General features: G+C 38.3%; 1 protein-coding gene across 2 annotated transcripts in view; it reads right to left on the bottom strand.

The window, feature by feature from the left end:
• Positions 1 to 25313, bottom strand: part of ZNF407 (zinc finger protein 407) — a 420562-nt gene that overhangs the window by 263329 nt on the left and 131920 nt on the right. For both annotated transcript variants that reach the window (XM_060029226.1, XM_060029227.1), the window contains exon 4: positions 2869 to 2943. In XM_060029226.1, coding sequence (XP_059885209.1) covers positions 2869 to 2943 — 75 coding nt within the window. The remainder of the gene's footprint in view (positions 1 to 2868; positions 2944 to 25313) is intronic.

Raw genomic sequence — 25313 nt, 5'->3', positions numbered from 1 at the left:
TTGTCACAGCCTATTTAGCTAACTTCTATTACTATTTGCTATAATATGCAATGCATAAGAGGGGAGAATCAAATTCAAAACATAAAAAGAATAAACTGATTATATTGTCCTAGAGAAATTAAAATATAGCAAGCTTGCAAAACTATGGCCAAGGCATTAATGTTTTAAGTAGGTAAGAAAAAAATGTTTAACTTAATTTAGAGAACAGTTATGCCCAAAGTGATGGTTGAATATGCTGATAAAGAGTTTCTTTGTTTCCTAAGACTGTTAAAAGGCATCAATTCCCTCTCCAAGGAATGGAGGAAGGTGGCTGGAAGGAAGGAGCCTTTCGTATTTACCGTGCTAGATTTTGCTACTTAAATCTTAGCCTTCTCCAGCTATGGACATCTACTGGGAAATTATGCTGCGGCTGAAGCCCTGGTATTCCAACTCAGTATTTCTATCAGGAAGAGAGGATGCCCTATCTATAAACAGATATCATAAACAAGAGGTCCTCTGAAACACAGAATTTTTGGTAGGAAAAACAATTTAGTCTAATGTTGAATGTAGATGAACTCTGCACTTGGACTACTTAGAAGGTAATAACCCAGAAGATGAGGAATATTTTCCCATTTGAGACTCATCTCCTCATTTGAGGACAAAAATCATGTAAAAATTGGAGAAAAAGCTTACCATACCTCAAAGGCTAAAAAAGACATGCAATCTTTCTCTTGCCTCTTTTTAGCCTCTCTTTTTGTATTAGGGACTGAAATGAGTGAAAGCAACAGAGAGTTATCCTGGAACGCACAGGAAAAAGTAAATGGAAAATGGAAAAACCTAAGAATTTTCAAACTCCTAGCACCATATATAGGAGGTATCTACTGTTTTTAAGGTGCTTGGAGGATAAATATATGTTTAAGATGTTGAATTTTTCATTAATATGAAACCATATGAACAGACATACTCAAATTTTTAAAATTCCTAAATAAAAAGCAAAAATGATACATTTGAGTTCAAAATGTATACGAGTTATATAGTAGGGAAACATTTTATTTTTACTAATTATCTGATCTAGATTGTTTTCATTCAAATTTATTGTGTGAATAAAACACCCTAAGTACCTATATGTAAAGATTTCAACGTGAGATAATATAATCAGTACACAGAAGAGCACCAGAATTAGGAAAATAACAATTCCAACACTTATTAATGATGAGATATTGAAGAAATTGTTGTATATTCCTGAATCTGTGTTTAGTTCTATAATAGAATAACAATGCACCACTGATAATGTCATATAATGATTAATGAGATAATGCAAATGAAAGCAACAAGAACACAATAACTACAAATGTTTTGTTTCTTAAATACTTACAAAATATAACTTTGACAGGTTCCAAATTACAATTTAAATAATACAAAATCTTTTGAATTTCAAGAATAATGCATTCAGGATCTGTTCAACACATAAATTTTGTCTCAAGTTAAATATAATGTTACAAAGAAAAGCATGAGAAACCAAAAGGCAGAAAGTAGGCATATGTAACATTCCAATATTCTGACACAGTAGTCATGTCCAAACTAAAATGCTAAAGAAAAACAATATGCCACCAATAGAAAAGTCAAGTTAAATTCCTTGTAAACACAGAACATATTGATGAGTATTTTAAATTTTTTAAAAATTTATTAAACATTTACAAACATGGCAGAAGAAGCCCTAGGCTATAGAATGATAGAATAAATTGCATCATGACTGACATTTTCAAATAGTATTTAAAACAAAAGTGTCTAGGAGTGTCTGCAGAATTTCAGATACCATCTTGGAGGATTTGGGGAAAGCTGAAAACCTACCAGGTCTTTGAAGGAGGTGAGAGTGCTTGCACTAGTGCTGAGGGAGCTGCACATTTTAAAGATTTAGAGTTTCAGAAGTAGCCAGGCTCACCTGGTAGCTGACATTGCTGTATTTCAGTTCACCTAATATAATTAAGTCTATGTGATGAAGCTAATTATGATACAGTAGCAAGAAAAAAGAAAACCTGGCAGTTGATGACACAGTAATTGTAGTGTTATTTTTCATGACATGGCAACCGTAGTATTATTTGGAGGATGACACAAGATGTATTTCTTTTTTAACATCAGCAATGTTTAATTCTACAGTAAGAATTCAAAAAATGTTATTTTAAAACCTCAAAATAAAAATACACAAAGTTCAAATGAAAATAGTTTGGTTTTACATATTTATTTTAGCTCATTCTGATGCATTTGCAGAGGTCAATTCCCTCTAATTTAACTCTTCTACTATTTCAAGGTTGTTTCACAAATTCAAATCCCTCAAATCTTTTCAAATATTCTTAGATTGAATTTTCTACAATTAAAATGCAACATTAAATTCTTATTGGAAAAGACGCAGATGAAGAGAACGGACTTGAGGACACAGGGAGGGGGAAGGGTAAGCTGGGACGAAGTGAGAGAATGGCATGGACATATATACACTACAAAATGTAAAATAGATAGCTAGTGGGAAGCAGCCGCATAGCACAGGGAGATCAGCTAGGTGCTTTGTGACCGCCTAGAGGGATGGGATAGGGAAGGTGGGAGGGAGACGCAAGAGGGAGGAAATATGGGGATATATGTATGCATATAGATGATTCACTTTGTTATACAGCAGCAACTAACACAACACTGTAAAGCAATTATACTCCAATAAAGTTGTTAAAAAAAATTCTTATGGGAGAATGGCATAAAATATGATATTCAACAACAGAGTACCACTAATGTAGAACATGACAAACTGACTTGATAAAGTTCTAGGAGTCACCCCACTAAACAAAATCTAAAATGAAAACATAATTATATTAGTTAAATTTTTTAAAAATGGATGAAAATTACCTTTCTTTTGGTGTGCCAACTCCATGTTTTCCCAGTAGATGAGTATTTAGGTGTTTCTTCATTACAAAAGCAACCCTAAAAAAAAAAAAAAAAAAGTTATTATAGAACTAAAACTTAACTCTCTGCTAGAAACACATACTAAATTTTTAAAAAATAGACATGGATTTTATATATAAATATATATATGTAACATGAATATATATCTATAACATGAAAATGCACATTACAATGGCACTAAATTCTAAGCAGAAAGCTTGCATACAGATTAATATACTGCAATACCTGAAAACCAGAAGAAATAGCTGCATTTAAATTCACTGGTTCATTTTCTCACTTGAGTAGACGAACAGGGACCAAACCAATGATTTTAGTTCTTTAGTCACTGTCTTCACTGTCAGTTAGTAAGAAAGATAAAGCAACACCTCAGTATCACATTCCCTGCCCCTTAGTTGATCCCACACTTCAATCATGAAATGAGTTTGAGAAAATGTCATTTTATTAAACATTTAAGGGACTGTAAAAGAGAAAATGAATAGCCTTCATGAAGCTTCCTTAAAAACATGGTAATTATTTGGAGAGGTTTTTTAAAAATGATATGTTTACCATGTCTGCAATACAAGCAAAAAAAAAAAAAATGTACTTAAGTGCCCAGAAGGTATAACTAAAACAAGCAAAAAGTATTACCTGACATGCTATCTTATTTTACATACAAATCAGATGACTTAATTCAATTTTGTTGACATAGATATGAAATGGACAGGAATCAGGAGCCAGCGCATAGTGCACCATTCTTCTGCATATATAGAGTACAACACAATTTAATTACGTCGTGTGAGTATTTAAAACAATTTAGATCTCATTCAGAAGCATCAGACTCTCTTGATAAGCAAAAAAATTTTACTATTGTAACTTTAAGTGTAAAAGGGGCTTGCATACGTAATTTTGTTAATTACGTATTACAGCTGTCCTTCATAAAGTTACTAATAGCTGAAAGGCAACAGAATCTATTTGCATATATACATGAAAGGCATGGCATGTGCAAAAATATGATTTTAATTAGCATTCTATGATATGAAGGGCTACAAATCAAATTGGCATGTTATAAGATTCTTACCATTAAACACTGAATTCATCTGGACGTGTTTGCACAAACAGGCAACACAAGACTATACAGTACTGTGGCCTTATGGAAGAGACGTGTGTCAAAAGCCAAGACAAAAATGTGAATGCTCCTTTTCATGTCTGGTCTATTTTGGTTATTTTCATATAATATTAGGGAACCTCAGTTTTGAGGCTAAAATAATATGTTTGTATTTTTTTAATGACTGAGTCCATTATTCAAGTAATGCATTTGTATAACACTAAAAATAGCATTCATTCTTTTCTCTACACTGAGTAACAATTATGGACAACACATGCTTTACAACTATAAATAACCAATCATACCACCAATCCATAAAATGAAAAAATGATTATTACATACAAAGAATCAAACTGTGATGATGTTAAGTGCTTAACAAAAATTACAGTGTAAGATATTCTATATTTGTTTCTGTTTGATTTGAACAAAATAAATAATATTTTTCATTTCCTTAAAAAAGAATACAGCAATAACAACAGTCCATTGAAGTCATAACTTCCCTACTGTCCTCTATTTTCCTATAATTAAAAAAACATAAAGCTAATAGCAAAGAGCAAAGGTTAAGAACCCAGAGTTGCAAAGCACAGCTTATTTATATGACCAAGTATAATTTAAGAGATCTGAGCTTAGAAACCACAGTGTAGCTTTTAAAAGACAAAAATTTTATTAATTAAAATGTTTCAGGTTTAAGAAGTAAAACAAAAATATTACACTGCACAGGGGAACAAACTAAAGTACACAGAGAAGGAAAGCTTCTTCTTATAATTTAACATTCTGACATAATCTGCTGGATGTCTATAATACTAAATTATCTACAGGAATAACAATTTTTTATTATTATGGGGAAGAATTTACAATACTAAAACACAGCTCAATTGTAGTCAAATGCAAAATATTTATTCATCCAAAACCCGACATAAAGTAACTATAAATTCTTTTAATTTGGTCTAACTGAAGTATGTGTAGTGTAAAAGTCTCAACATCATCTGCAGTGAAACAATATAAGCCAAGCATGACCGACTAAAATAAACTTCCCAACCTCCATGGATAATAAGATTGCCAGTAATTTGTGTTTACTGAACGGAGACTATCCTTCACTGCCACCATAAGAGTATTAATATTTTAACATAATAATGGTTGTTTTGGAAAGTTTATAATCTAGATACCACCAGAAATAAAACAAAAATAATCCTGAATCTGAAAAGCTATACAACTGAAATGCCTTGCTCCCAATGAGCACACGTGACTTAACACTTTGCTTGTTTCCATTCATTCACTGGTGACTATGTACCAGCCATGGGCAGGTTCTGCATGTAGGATACAAAATCAGACGGTTAAAGTCGCGTCTTCACGGAGCCTCCCTTCTATAACCTGTGGCTTCTCATCAGGACGAAGCAGCAGCACTCAGCCTGCCACGCTCCCGCACGGACTCCCCTAATCATGTGTACACAAGCTAATGCGTATGCTAAAAGCAGGACCTACCCTAGACAGGAACGGTCTAGGCAACTGTGGTACACAGGTGATCAAACAAAGAGAAGTCCCTGCCTCGGAAACCGTAAAACCTAGTGAGGGAAACAGATGACAAGAACAAAAGCTACAATACAGAGCATCTTAAAGAGTGAAGAAAAGTGGTGGGAGAAAAAACAAAATAGAGAAGGAAGAGCTGAAACCTCAACAGGGGATCAGCATTTTACATTTGGGTGGCTCAGGACTGCAGTGGCAAGCTGGGTATTCCACCAAGCAGGGGGCAGCAGGCCACAGAAGGAAGGGCAGCCACGGAGCCCTGGGGCACGAGCCCGTGGGGCCGTCCGCAGTGGAACGCGGAGCAGAGGAGGGACGAGGTGGTGGCCGGGCACTGGGGGAGGTACCAAGCTCCTAGGCCACACAGTCTGGGCTGGCACTGAGTGAGAAGGAAAGCGTCGCAGGCGTCTGAACGGAGGACAGATGTGCGGGACTCGCGTTTTAATAGAGTCCTCTAGCTGTTCTGTTTAGCACAGACTGTGGGGGCAGGGGAAGGGGGCGGTGCGGGGACACAGAGAGAGGGAGGAACTAACTGGCCCTTGCAATAATCCAGGCAGAGGTGACAGTGCTTTGGACCGAGGGCCGGCGGTAGAGAAGAGATCTGGTCAAATTCTAGACACGTATTTGTGATTAGAACCAAACATTTCCCTAGGGACTGCACATGGAGTCTGGAGGAGAGGAGTCAAAGACAACATCAAAGATTTCAGCCCGGGAAAAACTGAGCTGGTCTGAAGGAGAACATCATTTTAGGACATGTTCAATGAGGAAGCCCACTGACATCCAAGACGGGTCTCTAACAGGAGGCTGAATCTACTGGTCTTGAGTTCAAGGGCAAGATTCACGCTAGAAATATATACTCCAAAGCTATCCATCTGGCAAGTGCCTAACAATCTAAAGGAACACCTTGAAATAATAAAAAGTAGTATTGTTTAAAGTATGATTGATTTCCAAGTATCTATAACTGCCTGAAACAGCATCATTTGAAATTGTTTTTGGTGTCAAAAGAACAACACAACAGTAGCATTTGCAAACTAGCTACAGATTTCTACTTTTTAGTACAAACATTTCAGATTTGAACTCCTAATTTTAAAATAATTTTTCTTACACTATATGGAGATAGAATACAAACCTCTTCCTTCAGCCCCTCAGATTTTCTCACTGCAGAATTATTTCACTTGTGAGTCACGAAAGATTATCTGACTCACCTATGAAAGCAAATACAATACAAAACCGTGACTACAGAGAACAGGATGTGAAAAGCAGGAGACACCCAGAGCCACAGCACCCTTGCACTCCCGCCTCACACAGTGCAAGGCAGGGTGCTCAACTCAGGGGCCAAAAGTCAGGTTTGCACAGGCTGTGCTTCTCCTGAACTCAAGGCAAGAGAAGCAGCAGCAGCAACAGCAGCTTCCCTGAATTTTTATGTTGTTTGTTTCCCTCATCTGTCGAATAAGGTCAGATGCTCCTGAAAGACAGGCCTATAAGATACAATATCCAACTCCTCAAAAATTTCTGATGATCAGGTCCATGTAGGCACTATAGGTTACAGGAAAGAAAGTGCATTTGCTGCTAAGAAGTTAAAATCTAAACACAATAAGTTAAAAGAAAATTTCTAAGAACTCATTACTATCTGACTATGATGCGTGCACAGTCACTTATCCTTTTAGTCTTAATGAGGGATCTGTAGTAATCCACCCATTTCTCCCAGCTGGTCCCCCTCTACACCAGTGCCACACACCTCGCAAACAGCTTGTCAGAGCACAGGGGCCACACAGTGAAAAGCTGAGTGGACCAAACAAGAATATAATTGACAGTTTTTCATCACTGCTGAAGAAGCAGAAAATTTTAAAAAACAACAGCAAGCTGCAAGGTTAGCCGGCCAAGGCTACCTGAGGAACAAGAAACAAAGCCCTCGCAAGCAGACGCTTGTGGCCGTGTTCTTGGTCAAGGCTGGTTAACTCCTCAGGTTGGGTTGACCATGCAGCATTTGTCCCCCTGGTAGCACTTCAAGTACAAGTGAGAACAGGTGACTCCTGTCAGGGCTCTGCCATTTACGGCTCCTGTAACTTTGAGAATTTTAAGAACACTCTCCGAGTAGCAGTTTCCTCAGTTGAAACATGAGGAAAGCAATACTTCATAGGAGTTTTGTGAGAGTTAAATAAAACAACATAAACACAATGTGGCATAAGGAGCAGATAAAGACAACTTAATAAATAATAGCTAATATTAGTACTCCTATTTTTAGAATAGTGTCCGTGACACAGTTACATCTAGAAAAAAAATAGTTTAAGGATTTCAACTCTGAAAGCCTCCATTCCTTTGAGCCAGTTCAGATAGCATCTTAACTGATATGCAGAACAACTTAAATGAAATTTCAGCAGATGCAGCAAGACAACCTAGAAAATCAAGATGCAAAGATCTGACAAGTCTACCACGTCAAACAACAGTGCCTACCTATGTGAAAGCCACTGACCCGAGATGTAAATTCGATACCCATTTCTGTTTACACTAATCCCCAAGAAGGCGGCTGGGGCCAGGAAAGAATAATGCACTCCACAACTGAGCGATAGCAACAAGCAAAGAATAATGGACCATCACACACATCCAAATGTCCAGCAACCCAAGGTTCTGTTTTGTCCCTCTTGATAGTTTTGAATTTGAATGGTAAAAATAAAAATTTTAACTAACTTGGAGAAAAAAATGGCCTGAATGAGTGAAAACTCTAAACTTTGAATTTTGATATATCTTTAAAAGAAACTCATATTTGGTTTCTTCAAAGTGTTTATACATATATTCTAAATCCTAGAATCTCATAAGAAAGCAAATCTACACAAAAACTGCATCACCAATAATCCTGTGTCTGCTGTCAGAACTTCAGAGACAGCCCTATAAAAGAGCCCACCGTTCTGAGCTTTGTGTAACCAAGTCACGCTTTGGACCTACTCCTCCACCACAATCCCTTCACTTTCCCTTCTGGCCTCCACAAAAGGCCCTCACCTTCCTACCAGGTGCAGAACTCAGGGTTCCTAGTAATCCTCCAGGTGCTAGTATAGATGCAGCAGACACTCGGGAAGAATACCTCACAGGTGATACCCAACCTTCTTCCCTCTGAAGTAAGATGGAGCCAAGATGGTAGTGACAGTTAAGGAGTATAACTCTGGAAATAAACTCCCTGGGTTTCCATCCCTGGACCACCATTAATTCTCTCTGTAAACTGAGACCTGTTATTTAACGAGGTGCCTTTGGTTCCTTCTCACATAAGATGGAATGGTGGTCATGAGGGTTACATGATTAATGCCTGGTGCCTGACACACTCTTAGCCTCATATAAACCTTTGCCACTTTTAGCGATTGAGCACCCCAGGCTCGAAGGTTCAAGAAATAATGAACACCCCCAATATTCTACCTCATTCCCACTGGCCAGTGCCTCTCGAGTACTGGGCACCACGTTAGCAGGAAGAGCATGCCTACCCTTCTGTGAATCTGTATAGGAACACTATGTTCACAGGAACTACAATGCCATTCAGTGTGATTCAATTCAAACACTAATTAAAAGATTCACATGTTTTAATAAGCAAGCACCAGGGACCCAAAAATAAATAGCATTCAGACCTAACCAAGGAACAGACAGGAGAAGGATGAACGACGATAGAACAGTGTCAGGCGCAATGACTGAGGTAGCAGGTACGGAGAGAGCAAACAGCAGGAGCTTCTAGAAAAGTTCCAATGAAGTCTGGGAGCAGAATGGTTAAACTGGCTTGTGGGCACAGATTCCAGGCGCATGGAACAGGACGTACAGTTTGGAACAAAATAACAGAGAAAGGTCAAGAAACATTGCTAGAGAATTAAGTGAAAATTTGAGACAACAAAGAAAACAAGCAGAATTCTCATCGTGAAGGGTCTTATAAATCATGCCAAAAACTTCAGATTTTATCCAGATTCTCAACATTGCCAAATATCCTACAGATGGCTGTTCCGCAGAATGTTAACAGTGATGTTACCCAAAGACGTAGGGATGGGGGGTGGTATGGAATAAGACTGGACAGGCCCAGATCAGAGGAGTAAACACTGCAGACTTCAAGTCAGGGCGGCGCTGGTGAGCGCTGGGCACCAAGCGAGGGAGGAGGACTGGACCACTTTCTCTACACCTGCTCACCACTAAGTACCTTCCTCAGAGCAGATCTATGCACATCTCCTAGAACTGCGTCTTCAGGATTTAGAAAATGCCGCCGTAGAGTCAGAGGTTTTGAGACTGGGACATAAAAATGACTGGCTCACACTTCATACGGCACAGGTTTTGCAGTCAAGCAGCACTGAGATCAGATCCTGAGTCTACCACTTACCATATGGGTGATCCTGCACAATTCTTTAAATCACACGAATCCTCTGCTCCCTAATTTGTAGTGTGGGGATCATCACACTTACCTCAGAAAGTTATAAAAATGCATTACTTGGCACAGTGGCTGTTACACGGTCATCATTCAAGTTTTAGATACACAAAAATATATTATCTATAATGTGATTTGACTTTTGGAGCAAATGCCCCTTGTTATTAAAAATATATAGAAATTGCTACCATTTTGCTTGATATGTCTGTTTTATGATTAATAAGGTATTACCACTCTGAAAACGTCCTTAAATGAATAGATTATTTTTATACTATAGTTTTACAATAATTTCAATTATTTAATGGTATCGGTATAAAAGACAGATGAATTATAGATTTTCAGTATTGCAGTAAGTGTGCATTTCTCCTACTGACTCTACATCACAAGAGCAATGGCTTCTGAAAGATGTCCACCTCCACATCTCGTGAAACCTGTTAGGTTACGTGGCATGCAAATGGAACTACGGTCACTGAACAGCTGGCTTTAAAATAAGAAAACTACTCTGGAGTATCTGGGTGGACTCAATGTAATCTGTGTCCTTAGAAGTGGAAGAGGCAGACAGAAGAAAGGAGGCAGAGAAAGGGGGATGACTCTGAGGGCAGGGTCACAGAGATGCTATGCTGCTCAGCTGGAAGGTGAAGAATTGGACCAGGAGCCAAGGAATGCACGTGGCCGCTAGAAGCGGACACTGTGTGAATATCCTGCTTCCTAACAACCAGCTCCCAGCGGCTGCGGGGCTCACTGACGAAGCTTACCCATCTCAGTGATTACAAGGAGTGCTGCAGGATGGCAGTGTTCTAATTCTATCACGCCTTCGACATTTATTAGCTGGCATTCTTCTATAAAGAACCTCAGGATTTTGCCCTTGTCTGTCCCATCTGCTCTCTCTAGCTCTCTTTCAAGAGCACTTTAAATGGACTCTGGGATTTTCACTTTTATGCCATGCTTCATAATCAATTATCATAACTATGCTTTGTAATTCTCATACTATCCCCAAATTGGCCACTGGAAGTCCCTTAAAGCTGGCTTCTATGTCCTTTTGACATCACTCCTCTTAGCGTTCAGGCTCTTCCTTACTTTCTAGCAGAAGATGTTCCAGGCTCACCATGTCCTTCCCCTGCTGTAGACCTGGATCAGCCCTGGTTTCTTAGAGTAAGGAGTGGTATTTACAAGGCAAGACCTAGATGCTAGCTATGACAGCTGCTGTTTGGAATATCACTGGGTCCAAGCCCTCTCAATATACAAAGGTAGGAAATAAATCAACGAACACAAATAAATAACCATATGGCAGGCAGGAAAGGAAACAGAGAGGATCTCAACTGTAATGGCCACACTTGGTACATGAGCATTCATCGTAACAATCAATCATATCTTTTCATTATTCTACAATACTTTGTAGTATATTTTCAAGTGGTATACAAATACATTTCTGTAAACAAATCATATTTTATCCATAGAAGCAAAACTTTCTATCCAGATAATTCTTTTCTGTGAATCATTAAGGTGTAAACATACTGCTCACTATTACTTTCTTAAACTCTAATAACTTGGCTTCTGGTGCGAGTTCTTCTAACCCATTTCTGAGCACTTCCTGCTTCTCACTGTTGTCGATTCTGGTTCCTCCTCTCATCCTCTTACGGTGACACTTTTATTCGTATACAGTCTTATTTCAAAGGTATAGTTCAATTGCTGGGCTTCAGTGCATAACCTCTTTTTGAGTGACGGACATCTCCACCCACGGCCTTTGCAAGGGCCCCTCTTCTTGTCTGAATTGCTGATACCTTAAAACATATCCAACACTCAGTCATGATCTTCCCTCACTAAGGGGCTGCTCCAGACCTCCCTAATTCTACCAACTGTACCAGCTTCCCAATTTAATAATCATATTCTCGTGTTTATAAGTCATCAATTGCTTCTTCACAACTGCTCCCTCTCAAGACCGTACTTCTCTCTCTACTATAATTACTCTAGACCAAACCATTTTATTGAAGTGCTATAGCTTCAAGATGCTCTCCATTACAGTTCACCCTATATACCGCCATCACCCAATCTTCCTATAAGTATGTTCCTACTGCAGCTTAGCTCATAAACACTTTATGCTTCCCTGTCTGAACTGAATGAAGCACCAAGTCCTAAGCAAACACATTAGTCTTCAATAGTCATTCTGGACCAGTTATTCCAACTTCTGGACGTACCCTCAAGAAAGAACCTTAAATGAAGGCCAAAAAAAACAGTCCAACAAAAAAATGAAAACACCCTAAGTGTGCAATAGTAGTGGCATTATTAGAATATTATGCATCAATAAAAGATACAGAATGTTTCTCAGGAGATATTAGATTTAAAAGGGAGAAAAGTACTACATACAATGTAATCCCATGTATATATATGTATGTGCCTTTTTGTTTTCTCACATATACACATACAAATATATACAAAGAAAAGCAAATACCAGGCAAATTCGCTCTGATATGAGATCTAGTTTTAGATTATTTATATTCTTTGTTTTTCTATAATAAGTAAAAATTTTTGAAGCAAAATGATGCTTCATATTTTACACAGCATGTTTTATGTTTCCTCAATGGCTCCGCATAACCGAATGAGTAAGTGGTGGAGGCATTATCAGCTCAACCCGAGAGAAGAGGGAATTGAGGCTCAGAGAAGATAAGTGACTTTGACTTTTTCAAGAAAATGTGGCAAAGGAGCTGAAAATGCAAAAGTAGGATTCATGCCTGGTGACCTTTATATAGAGCTCTTCCCACCATTCCACACCCCCTGACTAATGAAAGATTATACCCTCATGGAAAACAAGAAAAAAGAAAAACTACAGAAATAAAAGCGTTCACAAATAAAATCATTACAGTATATTCAACGCTGTTCTAAATGAGTACGAACCTTTCTAAACTAATGAGTGAAAAACCAAGTAGCTGATATTGGACAGATTTTTTTTTTTTAATTCACCAAGATTAGAAAAGTGCTCATAATATTTAAAAAGAAAATATTTATCGTATGTTGAAGGTACAAACTAAAAATTAATGACCTGTGAAACAGGTCAGACAAAAATAAATATGTACAGTCAGTTAACAAGTATAATTATGCTTAGAAATAAATATAAAGATGCTGATCATTATTAGATGAACACCCAATTGAGACAAACTGCATTGGTTTTATTATCAACAGAAATCAAGATAAAATAAAATATTTTACCCTCAAAGTGTTGGAAATCAAGATCATGCTAATATTAGTGTGATAACGTAAAATACGTTGTACAATGTTTTAAAAACCTAAGTGAAGCACTAAACCTTCATTTACGTAATACATAAAATAAAATACATTATATATCATCGTCAACATATTTGAAAGCAGCTTCCAATTACACTGTTCAACCATGACTTCATGGAAAAATTTTTCTCATCCACTTATCTTACCTATAAATGAGCACATTAACTTACAGGAACACAGAAAAACCTGAAGTTCAAATGAATTCTAATCTGTCCAAAAATTTACCTTGCAAATAAAGGAAAAATCTACAATTCCGTGATATTTGTTTACTCCAAATTCAGAAGTTAACAGGTATTAAATAATACTTAAAAACTACATTTCTCAAACTCTTTCACCAAATCATTGCTAGGCCAGACCAAGTATGTCTTCCATTGTTTCTGAAGTATCTTAAGGCATAATTTCTCAGAATGCTATTGCCTTTTTTGGTTATAATCACCACATAGAACCGACTACTTCCACATTTGAAATGTTTATCCTTGTAATTTTACATAAAGAAACTCCCTTCAAAAACAAATTATCAACATCCCAAAATTTAGAATTACCAAGAATCCTTTAAAATTATAATTTTAATTTTCCTATATGGCTCTGCTTCTCCATGAAAATAAATGCTATTATGTTTATTGAAAATCCCCATGGAGAAACAAAACTTGGAAATTTTTGTTCATTCACAAGAAACAAAAACTTTTCTAAGTGTCACATGTCTCCTGAGAGTAAGCATTCTGTGTCCAAAAACTAGCAGTGAGCTTTTAGATTTTATAAAATGTTAGCGAGAGCAATCAGAAACAGCCTTCTGAGAAAACTATGAGGTAGTGGCACAAACACAAACACACCACACACCATTTCCTGCACTACAAAAAGGAGGAAGGGGAGACCTTCAGCAAGTTACTACTCCTTATTTCTAGAGCTGATCTTGTCAATTAATGCAATTATTAGTATTGTCAGAACTATAAATATTACACCCCCAAAACCTTAATATTACATTGTAGACTTCCAAATATTAACTACATTCTTAACAATAATGAAAGCAATCACATATTCAGGTATTTTTTTTTGTTTTGCTTGTTTGTACAGAGGGAGATTGCCAACCTCTGTTCTGAGTGTTTACATCTACCAACTTAGTTAACCCTTAAAACAACCTAACTGATGGATGAAAAGCATGAGGAGCTTTAAATATACTTTAAGTAACTTAATCTACTTCAAGCAACTCCTCTGAGGTTGCACAGCTAGTGAATGGCAGAGCTGTGATCTGAACACAGGTTGTATATATACCGTACTTGATCACTAAATCGTTCTTTCACTCTTCACCTTATAAATTATAATTAAGGTATTAGGCCTTATTTCAGGTGTCTGCTGCATTAGTTTGTTTGCTTTTTTAACTAAAATGTCTCCTGCCAAAACAAGTAAGGAAATAAATAATGTAAGTGTATTTTATTTCTGAGTTCAAGAAACAACACGGGTTAAGCAGGATATTTTTAAATGCTGAAATGGAGAGGCAAAAAGCTGGTCTAATCTAGGGTCTGAAATTAACAGTAACTTGACCTTGGTTCAGATCATAACAATGAAACATAAGGCAAAATGAAATCACTGATACCTAAATTTTGAAAAAAGATACAATGAGTTTAGTAAACAACTGTATTAGTGACAAACTACAGAATAAGGATTTCCATAACCAGTGAAATGATACGTAGAAGGGGAAGCAAAAATTAACACTGTTAGACATGTTCAAACGGTCCCAGTGTGACAAGGAAGGAAGGAAGGAAGGAAGAGGTGAGACAGAAGACTCTGAACGTGAGCTATATGCACTGAAAACCTTCCCAAGGAGCCCTTTACCTGGAGCTACCTAAACCCCTCTGAAGGTGGCAAACAAGGGTGGGAGCTCCGGTTACTGTTAGATATAATCCTGGGAAAGGAAACTGTTAATACGGTCAACAGAAATCCGAATACATGCAGCATCCTAGGGAAAAGTGCAGTCCAAGGCCCAGAGTGCAGCCTGGGGCTGAGTCCAGCCATACCGTGACCGGATGAGGACACCACCTCTCCTCCCCAGGGCTGCTGTGACATGACATGACAGGAAGTGTGGCAGGGCTTCTGGGAGTGCCAGGAGCAAGCGAGCCCTCAGGAACTGTCAGCTGACTTTACAGTGATGATGAAGACTAGGGTTCCTCCTAGAATAGGAGGAAGAAGAGGACCTAGCACAAGCACTGGAGCTTTGCACGGTGCATGGGACTCCCTGAATCCCCAGGTCTTCCTTCTAGGATGTGAAGATTTCCTCATAGGGCTGTGCAAGGGGTAAAAAATAAAAACTAAGAAAGTATACCATTTTGGAGAGTGAATATTACGTGTCAAATAGAGTAATAAACATTTGCCAAGGATTATCAGATATATGGCATTACTGACCTCACTTTCCAAATAAGAAATTGGGGTATAATGAAATTGAATACAGCAATGGAAATATTTCTGTAAAACAGTATATAGAAACCTATAGTAAAGTACCTAGATACTGCAAGAAATGCAGTAAGTCTCAATAAATGATTGCTATTAATAAATTAAGAGTCTCTTCCTATCCAAGCATATAATTCTGGTATTGTCTTTATTGATTAAATGTGCAAGAGCTATAATACACGAGGGTGTTTATGTCAAGGAGTAAAACAGCAATCAATAAATTCACTGAAAAAGGGATTTCCATTTTTACATGTGATTTGTCTTCAAATTTCTTCCGGGATATTTTGTGTAAACTGACAATACAATAACATGAAATTCAGGCACGTCAGGGAGGGGGTGGTGACCACTCCCTGGTTCCTGTCCTGTGCGAGAGGAAACTGGAAATGGCTGAGCCCACAGGGGCCAGCAGTTGCTTCAAAGCCTCACACATGATCTAACACTCAGTAAGAAATATTCTTTGGTAATTTCCATTAGAGAAGGAGCCCGTGTGAAGTGCTAAACTGTCCAAAAGCACTATTTCCAAGACTTCGTAAAGGCACTTGTGGTTTAATGGCAATTTTGAGTTGGGGGACTTTTGAATGTATTACTTTCAAAATATTATTTGGCTAACAAGAATATTCAAGTTGCAATTTGTGTGAAAATGAATTGAAACTAGTCATACCAATTCAATATGTTTATCCAAACCAATGTTTTTTGAGCTATTTATAAATAAGAGCCAAAAACTGAGATCTCAGAATGATAAAATCTACTTTTGAACTCACTTGGCATGAACACACCATCATGAGATATGTGCAGATAAGGGTAATCTGTATCTTACATCAAGGTTCACACATAGTTAAGATAAATATCTTTTGAGGAACATAATTAAACAAAAAATTAGAACACAATAGAATGCATTTAATAATAAAATTTTATAGAACAGAATTTAATCTTTATTTAATGATTCATCAAGCATATCAAAAACATGGAGTGTTTCAGGGAGATAATCATCATCATCAATTACTGCTGCATTGAAGAGATGCAGAAGTGTCAATTAATAAGAGTTCTGGGTGACTTACTTTCCCATAACAATTTATAATAAAATGAACTAAGTGAACCAACTGAAATAAGAAACACTCAGAAATTTTTTAAATAATAATAAATTCAGGATTATTTCCTTTCCCTTTTTTAATCCCCTTATCTAAAATAAGATGTGTTAACAATGTTACTTTTACAACTCATTATTTCCGCCACAGACAGCAAAGAGAAAATGTGAATTAGACAGAAGAAGAATGAATATCCCTCAAAGATGAAAACTGGCTTGTGTGTCCTCTGCAAGGGATGGGTCAAGGTTGACTGTCTACTGGATTGTGCATCACATTAGGTAGAAGCAGAGCATCCTTTCTGTCTAGATGAGATATTAAATGCAGGTGAAGACGATGTACACTGGTGCAAATTCGGCAAGGGTAGGGTCCTGGGGCTCTGCAACATGATGACACGGATAGACCAAACCACACTTCCCGGAATTCCATGCCCGAGAGGTACCCATGTGGGGACTGCCAGGAGAGAGTCTGGTGAGACATACAGAGGGCAGAAGTGGAGCCACGGCTCATGGGTATTGTCATTTATCCCCAGGATCACCTGACTGTCGTAAGGCAACAACAAACTCTACTCCCCACAACCAGGGGCCTCGTCAGCCTCCCTGACTCCTGGTACAGCTGCATATGCTTAAGCAACAGAGAAAGAGGCCAGCTGCTGCAAAAACCACCACCAGCCCTCCTGGCCCCCAACGTCAGAGACAGGGAAAACATTCAGGGGATTCCATCTGTCCTCCAGGGCTCCAGCTCATGCTTGTGGGTTCCATCTTAGCCTTGTTCCCCCTAATGTACATGCTTCCTCACTTCTCAACAGCCTACCCTGTACATTTCAACCTCCAACATCAGATGCAATGACAACACCTTACAGAGACTGGTTGAAAAGCTCCCATTGAGGTGTAAGACCAAATCCCTGTAAGGAATCCCTTAACTTTATTCACAACACACACACACACACACACACACACACACACACACACACACACACACACACACACACACACACACACACACAGTAATATACATCACAGTGATTCCAAATGCCTGACTGATCAGAAGTTACAAGACGGAGTGATAGAGATTTACCCTTCCCCAAGTGAAACAACTAAAAAATTAACAACATACATGAAATAACAATTTTTAAGACACAGGACATCAGGCCAAGAAAGTGATCTGAGAGAGACAGCTGTCAGACAGTGTAACGAGGTGGGGGAAGGCAGCTGGAGAGAAGCAGAGTCCCTGACTTGATACGAAATGAGACGGCATAAAAACCAAGCAGCTGAAATTCACAGGACAGAGTACAGAGAAGAGAGACCCTACACATACAGAGAACTGAAGATCTGCAGGGGGAAGGCGTGGAGCATTCAGCTAATTATTGATCAAGCTGATGTATGAAGAAACTACACAATGGCAATGTAGGAACCCACAGAAAAGATCAGAAGGAACAGCACACCTCAGTGCTCACACAGAAGCACTTTCTGCAAGCCTGTGCAGAAAGGTCAGCCTCAGTAGTAGAGAACAATTAGCCACAAACTAAGCACTGTTAGAATCTGCTCAAAAGTAAAGCACAAAATGTGAAACTTTTTTCAGCTGAGTTAACTGCATCCCAGAACGAGGTTCAAGAATATGTACTGAAACGCAAAATAAATATTAGCAACAGAGTAAAATTCGTAACAACTAGAATAAAATGAAAAATTACCACTCAGGGAAGTAAGAAAATATGACTCACATAAGGAGAAAAATTAATCAACTACAACCAACCCGAAACAGACAGGATGTTAAAATTAGCAGACAAGGATATTAAAACTTACTATAGATGAATACCAAATGATCAAAAAGATAAGAGAGATGGAAGTTATAAAAAATGCAAAGCAAACATCTAAAGCTAAAACCTATAATGGGAGAGATGTATTCACTAGATGAGAATAATAACAGTTTTGACATGCAGAATAGAGGACAAGAAGAAATCAGGATAGAAATTTTTTTAAAAATTAAAGCACAGAGAAAAAGAATTTTAAAAAAATGAAAACAGAATTAGTTGTCAATTTTAAGCAACGTAACTGCAATGTCTAAAAATGCAACTGGAAGAGAGAAATAATTTTAGGAATCGTGACCAAAAATCTTCCAAATTAAATGAAAATTATAAACCCACAGGTACAAACAGCTCAACAAACTACAAATAAAGCAAACATAAAGAAAACCAATGATAAAGAGAAAATCTTAAAAGTAGCCAGAGAAAAAGAAACATATTATATACAGAGGACCAAAGGATAACAGTAGATTTACAGACACAATGCGAGTAAAGAATGAAGACCAAAAGAAATGGTAATTATTTTCATTTAATACCTTACAGCATTTACAAAGAACATCTCACAGTGCATTACAAGTCTAAATGTAAAATCTAAAACTATAACTCTTCTGGGGGAAAATACAAAAGAAAATCTTTGTGACCTTGAACTATGTAGGCAAAGATTTCTTTTTTTTTTCTTTACAAATAAAAGGGAAACCATGATTTGACTAAATATGCTTTATTTTAGTATTTACGTCTATTCTTTTTTAATTTTATTTATTTTTATTTATTTACTTTTTATCCAACATTTCTTGGATATTACAGTTAAAGCAAAATCCAAAAAAGAAGAAATATATGAATTTAATAATATCAAAATATTAAAATTCTCCTCTTTTAAAGAGAATAAAGCCACAGACGGGGAAAAAAATATTTGCATATCACATATTTGATAAAGGACTTGTATATTAAAACACAAAAATTGAAAAAGTCAACATGGCACCCTGATTATTAAGTAAAAAAATTTTTTTTAATAAAATAATTTCTATTTCAACATAGAAGCTGTTGGATAGTAATACACGGGAAGTAGTACAGCATTGAAATTAAGTTGATAAGATGGCGCAAGAGTAAGACGCAGAGATCACCTTCCTCCCCACAGATACACCAGAAATACATCTACACCTACAACAACTCCTACAGAACACCTACTGAATGCTGGCAGAAGACCTCAGATCTCCCAAAAGGCAAGAAAGTCCTCACATACCTGGGTAGGGCAAAAGAAAAAAGAATAAACAGAGACAAAAGGATAGGAATGGGACCTGCACCAGTGGGAGGGAGCTGTGAAGGAGGAAAGGTTTCCACACACGAGGAAGCCCCTTCGCGGGTGGAGACTGCGGATGGCAGAGGGGGTAAAATTCGGAGCCGCGGAGGAGAGCACAGCAACAGGGGTGCGGGGGACAAAGCGGGGAGATTCCCGCACAGAGGATCGGTGACGACCGGCACTCACCAGCCCGAGAGGCTTGTCTGCTCACCCGCCGGAGCGGGCGGGGCTGCGAGCTGAGGCTCGGGCTTTGGTCGGAGCGCAGGGAGAGGACTGGCGGCATGAACACAGCCTGCAGGGGGATAGTGCTCCACGGCTGGCCGGGAGGGAGTCCGGGGAAAAGTCTGGACCTGCCAAAGAGGCAAGAGACTTTTTCTTCCCTCTTTGTTTCCTGGTGTCCGAGGAGAGGGGATTAAGAGCGCTGCTTAAAGGAGCTCCAGAGGTGGGCGCGAGCCGCGGCTAAAACCGCGGACCCCAGAGACGGGCATGAGACTCTAAGGCTGCTGCTGCCGCCACCAAGAAGCCTGTGTGCGAGCACAGGTCACTCTCCACACCTCCCCTGTGCAGCCCGCCACTGCCAGGGTCCCGGGATCCAGGGACAACTTCCCCGGGAGAACGCACGGTGCACCTCAGGCTGGTGAAACGTCACGCCAGCCTCTGCCGTCGCACGCTCGCCACGCACTCCATGTCCCTCCCTCCCCCCGGCCTGAGTGAGCCAGAGCCCCCGAGTCAGCGGCTCCTTTAACTCCGTCCTTTCTGAGCGAACAACAGATGCCCTCCAGCGACCTACACGCAGAAGTGGGGCCAAATCCAAAGCTGAGCCCCGGGATCTGTGAGAACAAAGAAGAGAAAGGGAAATCTCTCCCAGCAGCCTCAGGAGCAGTGGATTAAAGCTCCACAATCAACTTGATGTACCCTGAATCTGTGGAGTACATGAATAGACAACGAATCATCCCAAATTGAGGAGGTGGACTTTGAGACCAAGATTTATGATTTTTTCCCCTTTTCCTCTTTTTGTGAGTGTGTATGTGTATGCTTCTGTGTGAGATTTTGTCTGTATAGCTTTGCTTCCACCATCTGTCCTAGGGTTCTATCCGACTGTTTTTTTTTTATTGTTTTCTTTTTATTTCTTTAAAAAAATTTTTTTTCTTAATAATTTTTTATCTTAATAACTTTATTTTATTTTATCTTACTTTATTTTATTTTATCTTCTTTTTTCTTTCCTTCCTTCCCTCCCTCTCAGCCTCCCTCCCTTCTTTCCTTCTTCCTTTCTTCCTTCCTTCCTTCCTTCCTTTTCTTTCTTTCCTTCCTTCCTTCCTTCCTTTCTTTCTTTCTTTCTTTCTTTCTAATTTTTCTCCCTTTTATTCTGAGTTGTGTGGATGAAAGGCTCTTGGTGCTGCAGCCAGGAGCACTGCTGTGCCTCTGAGGTGGAAGAGCCAACTTCAGGACACTAGTCCACAAGAGACCTCCCAGCTCCACGTAATATCAAACGGCGAAAATCTCCCAGAGATCTCCATCTCAACACCAGCACCCAGCTTCACTCAACGACCAGCAAGCTACAGTGCTGGACACCCTATGCCAAACAACTAGCAAGACAGGAACACAACCCCACCCATTAGCAGAGAGGCTGCCTAAAATCATAGTAAGTCCATAGACACCCCAAAACACACCACCAGACGTGGACCTGCCCACCAGAAAGACAAGATCCAGCCTCATCCACCAGAACACAGGCACTAGTCCCCTCCATCAGGAAGCCTACACAACCCACTGAACCAACTATAGCCACTGGGGACAGACACAAAAAACAACGGGAACTACGAACCTGCAGCCTGCAAAAAGGAGACCCCAAACACAGTAAGATAAGCAAAATGAGAAGACAGAAAAACACACGGCAGATGAAGAAGCAAGATAAAAACCCACCAGACCTAACAAATGAAGAGGAAATAGGCAGTCTACCTGAAAAAGAATTCAGAATAATGATAGTAAAGATGATCAAAAATCGTGGAAACACAATGGAGAAAATACAAGAAATGTTTAACAAGGACCTAGAACTAAAGAGCACACAAACAATCATGAACAACAAAATAAATGAAATTAAAAATTCTCTAGAAGGGATCAATAGCAGAATAACTGAGGCAGAAGAACGGATAAATGACCTGGAAGATAAAATAGTGGAAATAACTACCGCAGAGCAGAATAAAGAAAAAAGAATGAAAAGAATTGAGGACAGTCTCAGAGTCCTCTGAGACAATATTAAACGTACCAACATTTGAATTATAGGGGTCCCAGAAGAAGAAGAGAAAAAAAAAGTGACTGAGAAAATATTTGAAGAGATTATAGTTGAAAACTTCCCTAATATGGGAAAGGAAATAGTTAATCAAGTCAAGGAAGCGCAGAGAGTCCCATACAGGGTACATACAAGGGGAAACACGCCAAGACACATATTAATCAAACTATCAAAAATTAAATACAAAGAAAACATATTAAAAGCAGCAAGGAAAAAACAACAAATAACACACAAGGGAATCCCCATAAGGTTAACAGCTGATCGTTCAGCAGAAACTCTGCAAGCCAGAAGGGACTGGCAGGGCATATTTAAAGTGATGAAGGAGAAAAACCTGCAACCAAGATTACTCTACCCAGCAAGGATCTCATTCAGATTTGATGGAGAAATTAAAACCTTTACAGACAAGCAAAAGCTGAGAGAGTTCAGCACCACCAAACCAGCTTTACAACAAATGCTAAAGGAACTTCTCTAAGCAAGAAACACAAGAGAAGGAAAAGACCTACAATAATGAACCCAAAACAATTAAGAAAATGGGAATAGGAACATACATATCGATAATTACCTTAAATGTAAATGGACTAAATGCTCCCACCAAAAGACACAGACTGGCTGAATGGATACAAAAACAAGACCCATATATATGCTGTCTACAAGAGACCCACTTCAGACCTAGAGACACATACAGACTGAACATAAGGGGATGGAAAAAGATATTCCATGCAAATGGAAACCGAAAGAAAGCTGGAGTAGCAATTCTCATGTCAGAAAAAATACACTTTAAAATAAAGACTATTAGAAGAGACAAAGAAGGACACTACATAATGATCAAGGGATCTATCGAAGAAGAAGATATAACAATTGTAAATATTTATGCACCCAACATAGGAACACCTCAATACATAAGGAAAATACTAACAGCCATAAAAGGGGAAATCGACAGTAACACATTCACAGTAGGGGACTTTAACACCCCACCTTCACCCATGGACAGATCATCCAAAATGAAAATAAATAAGGAAACACAAGCTTTAAATGATACATTAAACAAGATGGACTTAATTGATATTTACAGGACATTCCATCCAAAAACAACAGAATACACATTTTTCTCAAGTGCTCATGGAACATTCTCCAGGATACATCATATCTTGGGTCACAAATCAAGCCTTGGTAAATTTAAGAAAATTGAAATTGTTTCAAGCATCTTTTCCAACGACAACGCTATGAGACTAGATATCAATGAAAGGAAAAGATCTGTTAAAAATACAAACACATGGAGGCTAAACAATAGACTACTTAATAATGAAGTGATCACTGAAGAAATCAAAGAGGAAATAAAAAAATACCTAGAAACAAATGACAGTGGAGACACGACGACCCAAAACCTATGGGATGCAGCAAAAGTAGTTCTAAGAGGGAAGTTTATAGCAATAAAATCCTACCTTAAGAAACAGGAAACATCTCAAATAAACAACCTAACCTTGCACCTAAAGCAATTAGAGAAAGAACAAAAAACCCCCAAAGTTAGCAGAAGGAAAGAAATCATAAAGATCAGATCAGAAATAAATGAAAAAGGAATGAAGGAAATGATAGCAAACATCAATAAAACTAAAAGCTGGTTCTTTGAGAAGGTAAACAAAATTGATAAACCATTAGCCAGACTCATCAAGAAAAAAAGGGAGAAGACTCAAATCAACAGAATTAGAAAAGAAAAAGGAGAAGTAACAACTGACACTGCAGAAATACAAAAGATCATGAGAGATTACTACAAGCAACTCTATGCCAGTAAAATGGACAACCTGGAAGAAATGCACAGATTCTCAGAAATGCACAACCTGCCAAGACTGAATCAGGAAGAAATAGAAAATATGAACAGACCAATCACAAGCACTGAAATTGAAACTGGGATTAAAAATCATCCAACAAACAAAAGCCCAGGACCAGATGGCTTCACAGGAGAATTCTATCAAACATTTAGAGAAGAGCTAACACCTATCCTTCTCAAACTCTTCCAAAATATAGCAGAGGGAGGAACACTCCCAAACTCATTCTACGAGGCCACCATCACCTTGATACCAAAACCAGACAAGGATATCACAAAGAGAGAAAACTACAGGCCAATATCACTGATGAACATAGATGCAAAAATCCTCAACAAAATACTAGCAAACAGAATCCAACAGCACATTAAAAGGATCATACACCATGATCAAGTGGGGTTTATTCCAGGAATGCAAGGATTCTTCAATATACGCAAATCAATCAACATGATACACCATATTAACAAATTGAAGGAGAAAAACCATATGATCATCTCAATACATGCAGAGAAAGCTTTCGACAAAATTCAACACCCATTTATGATAAAAACGCTGCAGAATGTAGGCATAGAGGGAACTTTCCTCAACATAATAAAGGCCATACATGACAAACCCACAGCCAACATTGTCCCCAATGGTGAAAAACTGAAAGCATTTCCACTAAGATCAGGAACAAGACAAGGTTGCCCACTCTCATCACTCTTATTCAACATCGTTTTGGAAGTTTTAGCCACAGCAATCAGAGAAGAAAAGGAATCCAAATCGGAAAAGAAGAAGTAAAGCTGTCACTGTTTGCAGATGACATGATACTATACATAGAGAATCCTAAAGATGCTACCAGAAAAACTACTAGAGCTAATCAATGAATTTGGTAAAGTAGCAGGATACAAAATTAATGCACAGAAATCTCTGGCATTCCTATACACTAATGATGAAAAATCTGAAAGTGAAATCAAGAAAACACTCCCATTTACCATTGCAACACAAAGAAGAAAATATCTAGGAATAAACCTACCTAAGGAGGCAAAAGACCTGTATGCTGAAAATTATAAGACACTGATGAAAGAAATTAAAGATGATACAAACAGATGGAGAGATATACCATGTTCTTGGATTGGAAGAATCAACATTGTAAAAATGACTATACTACCCAAAGCAATCTACAGATTCAATGCAATCCCTATCAAACTACCACTGGCATTTTTCACAGAACTAGAACAAAACCTTTCACAATTTGTATGGAAACAAAAAAGACCCCAAATAGCCAAAGCAATCTTGAGAACGAAAAACGGAGCTGGAGGAATCAGGCTCCCTGACTTCAAACTATACTACAAAGCTACAGTAATCAAGACAGTATGGTACTGGCACAGAAACAGAAATATAGATCA

Source organism: Delphinus delphis, chromosome 13 (assembly GCF_949987515.2).
Source record: "Delphinus delphis chromosome 13, mDelDel1.2, whole genome shotgun sequence".
NCBI classification, from domain to species: Eukaryota; Metazoa; Chordata; class Mammalia; order Artiodactyla; family Delphinidae; genus Delphinus; species Delphinus delphis.
Note: the sequence above shows the minus strand (reverse complement) of the source record. Positions and strands in the feature narration are given on the sequence as shown.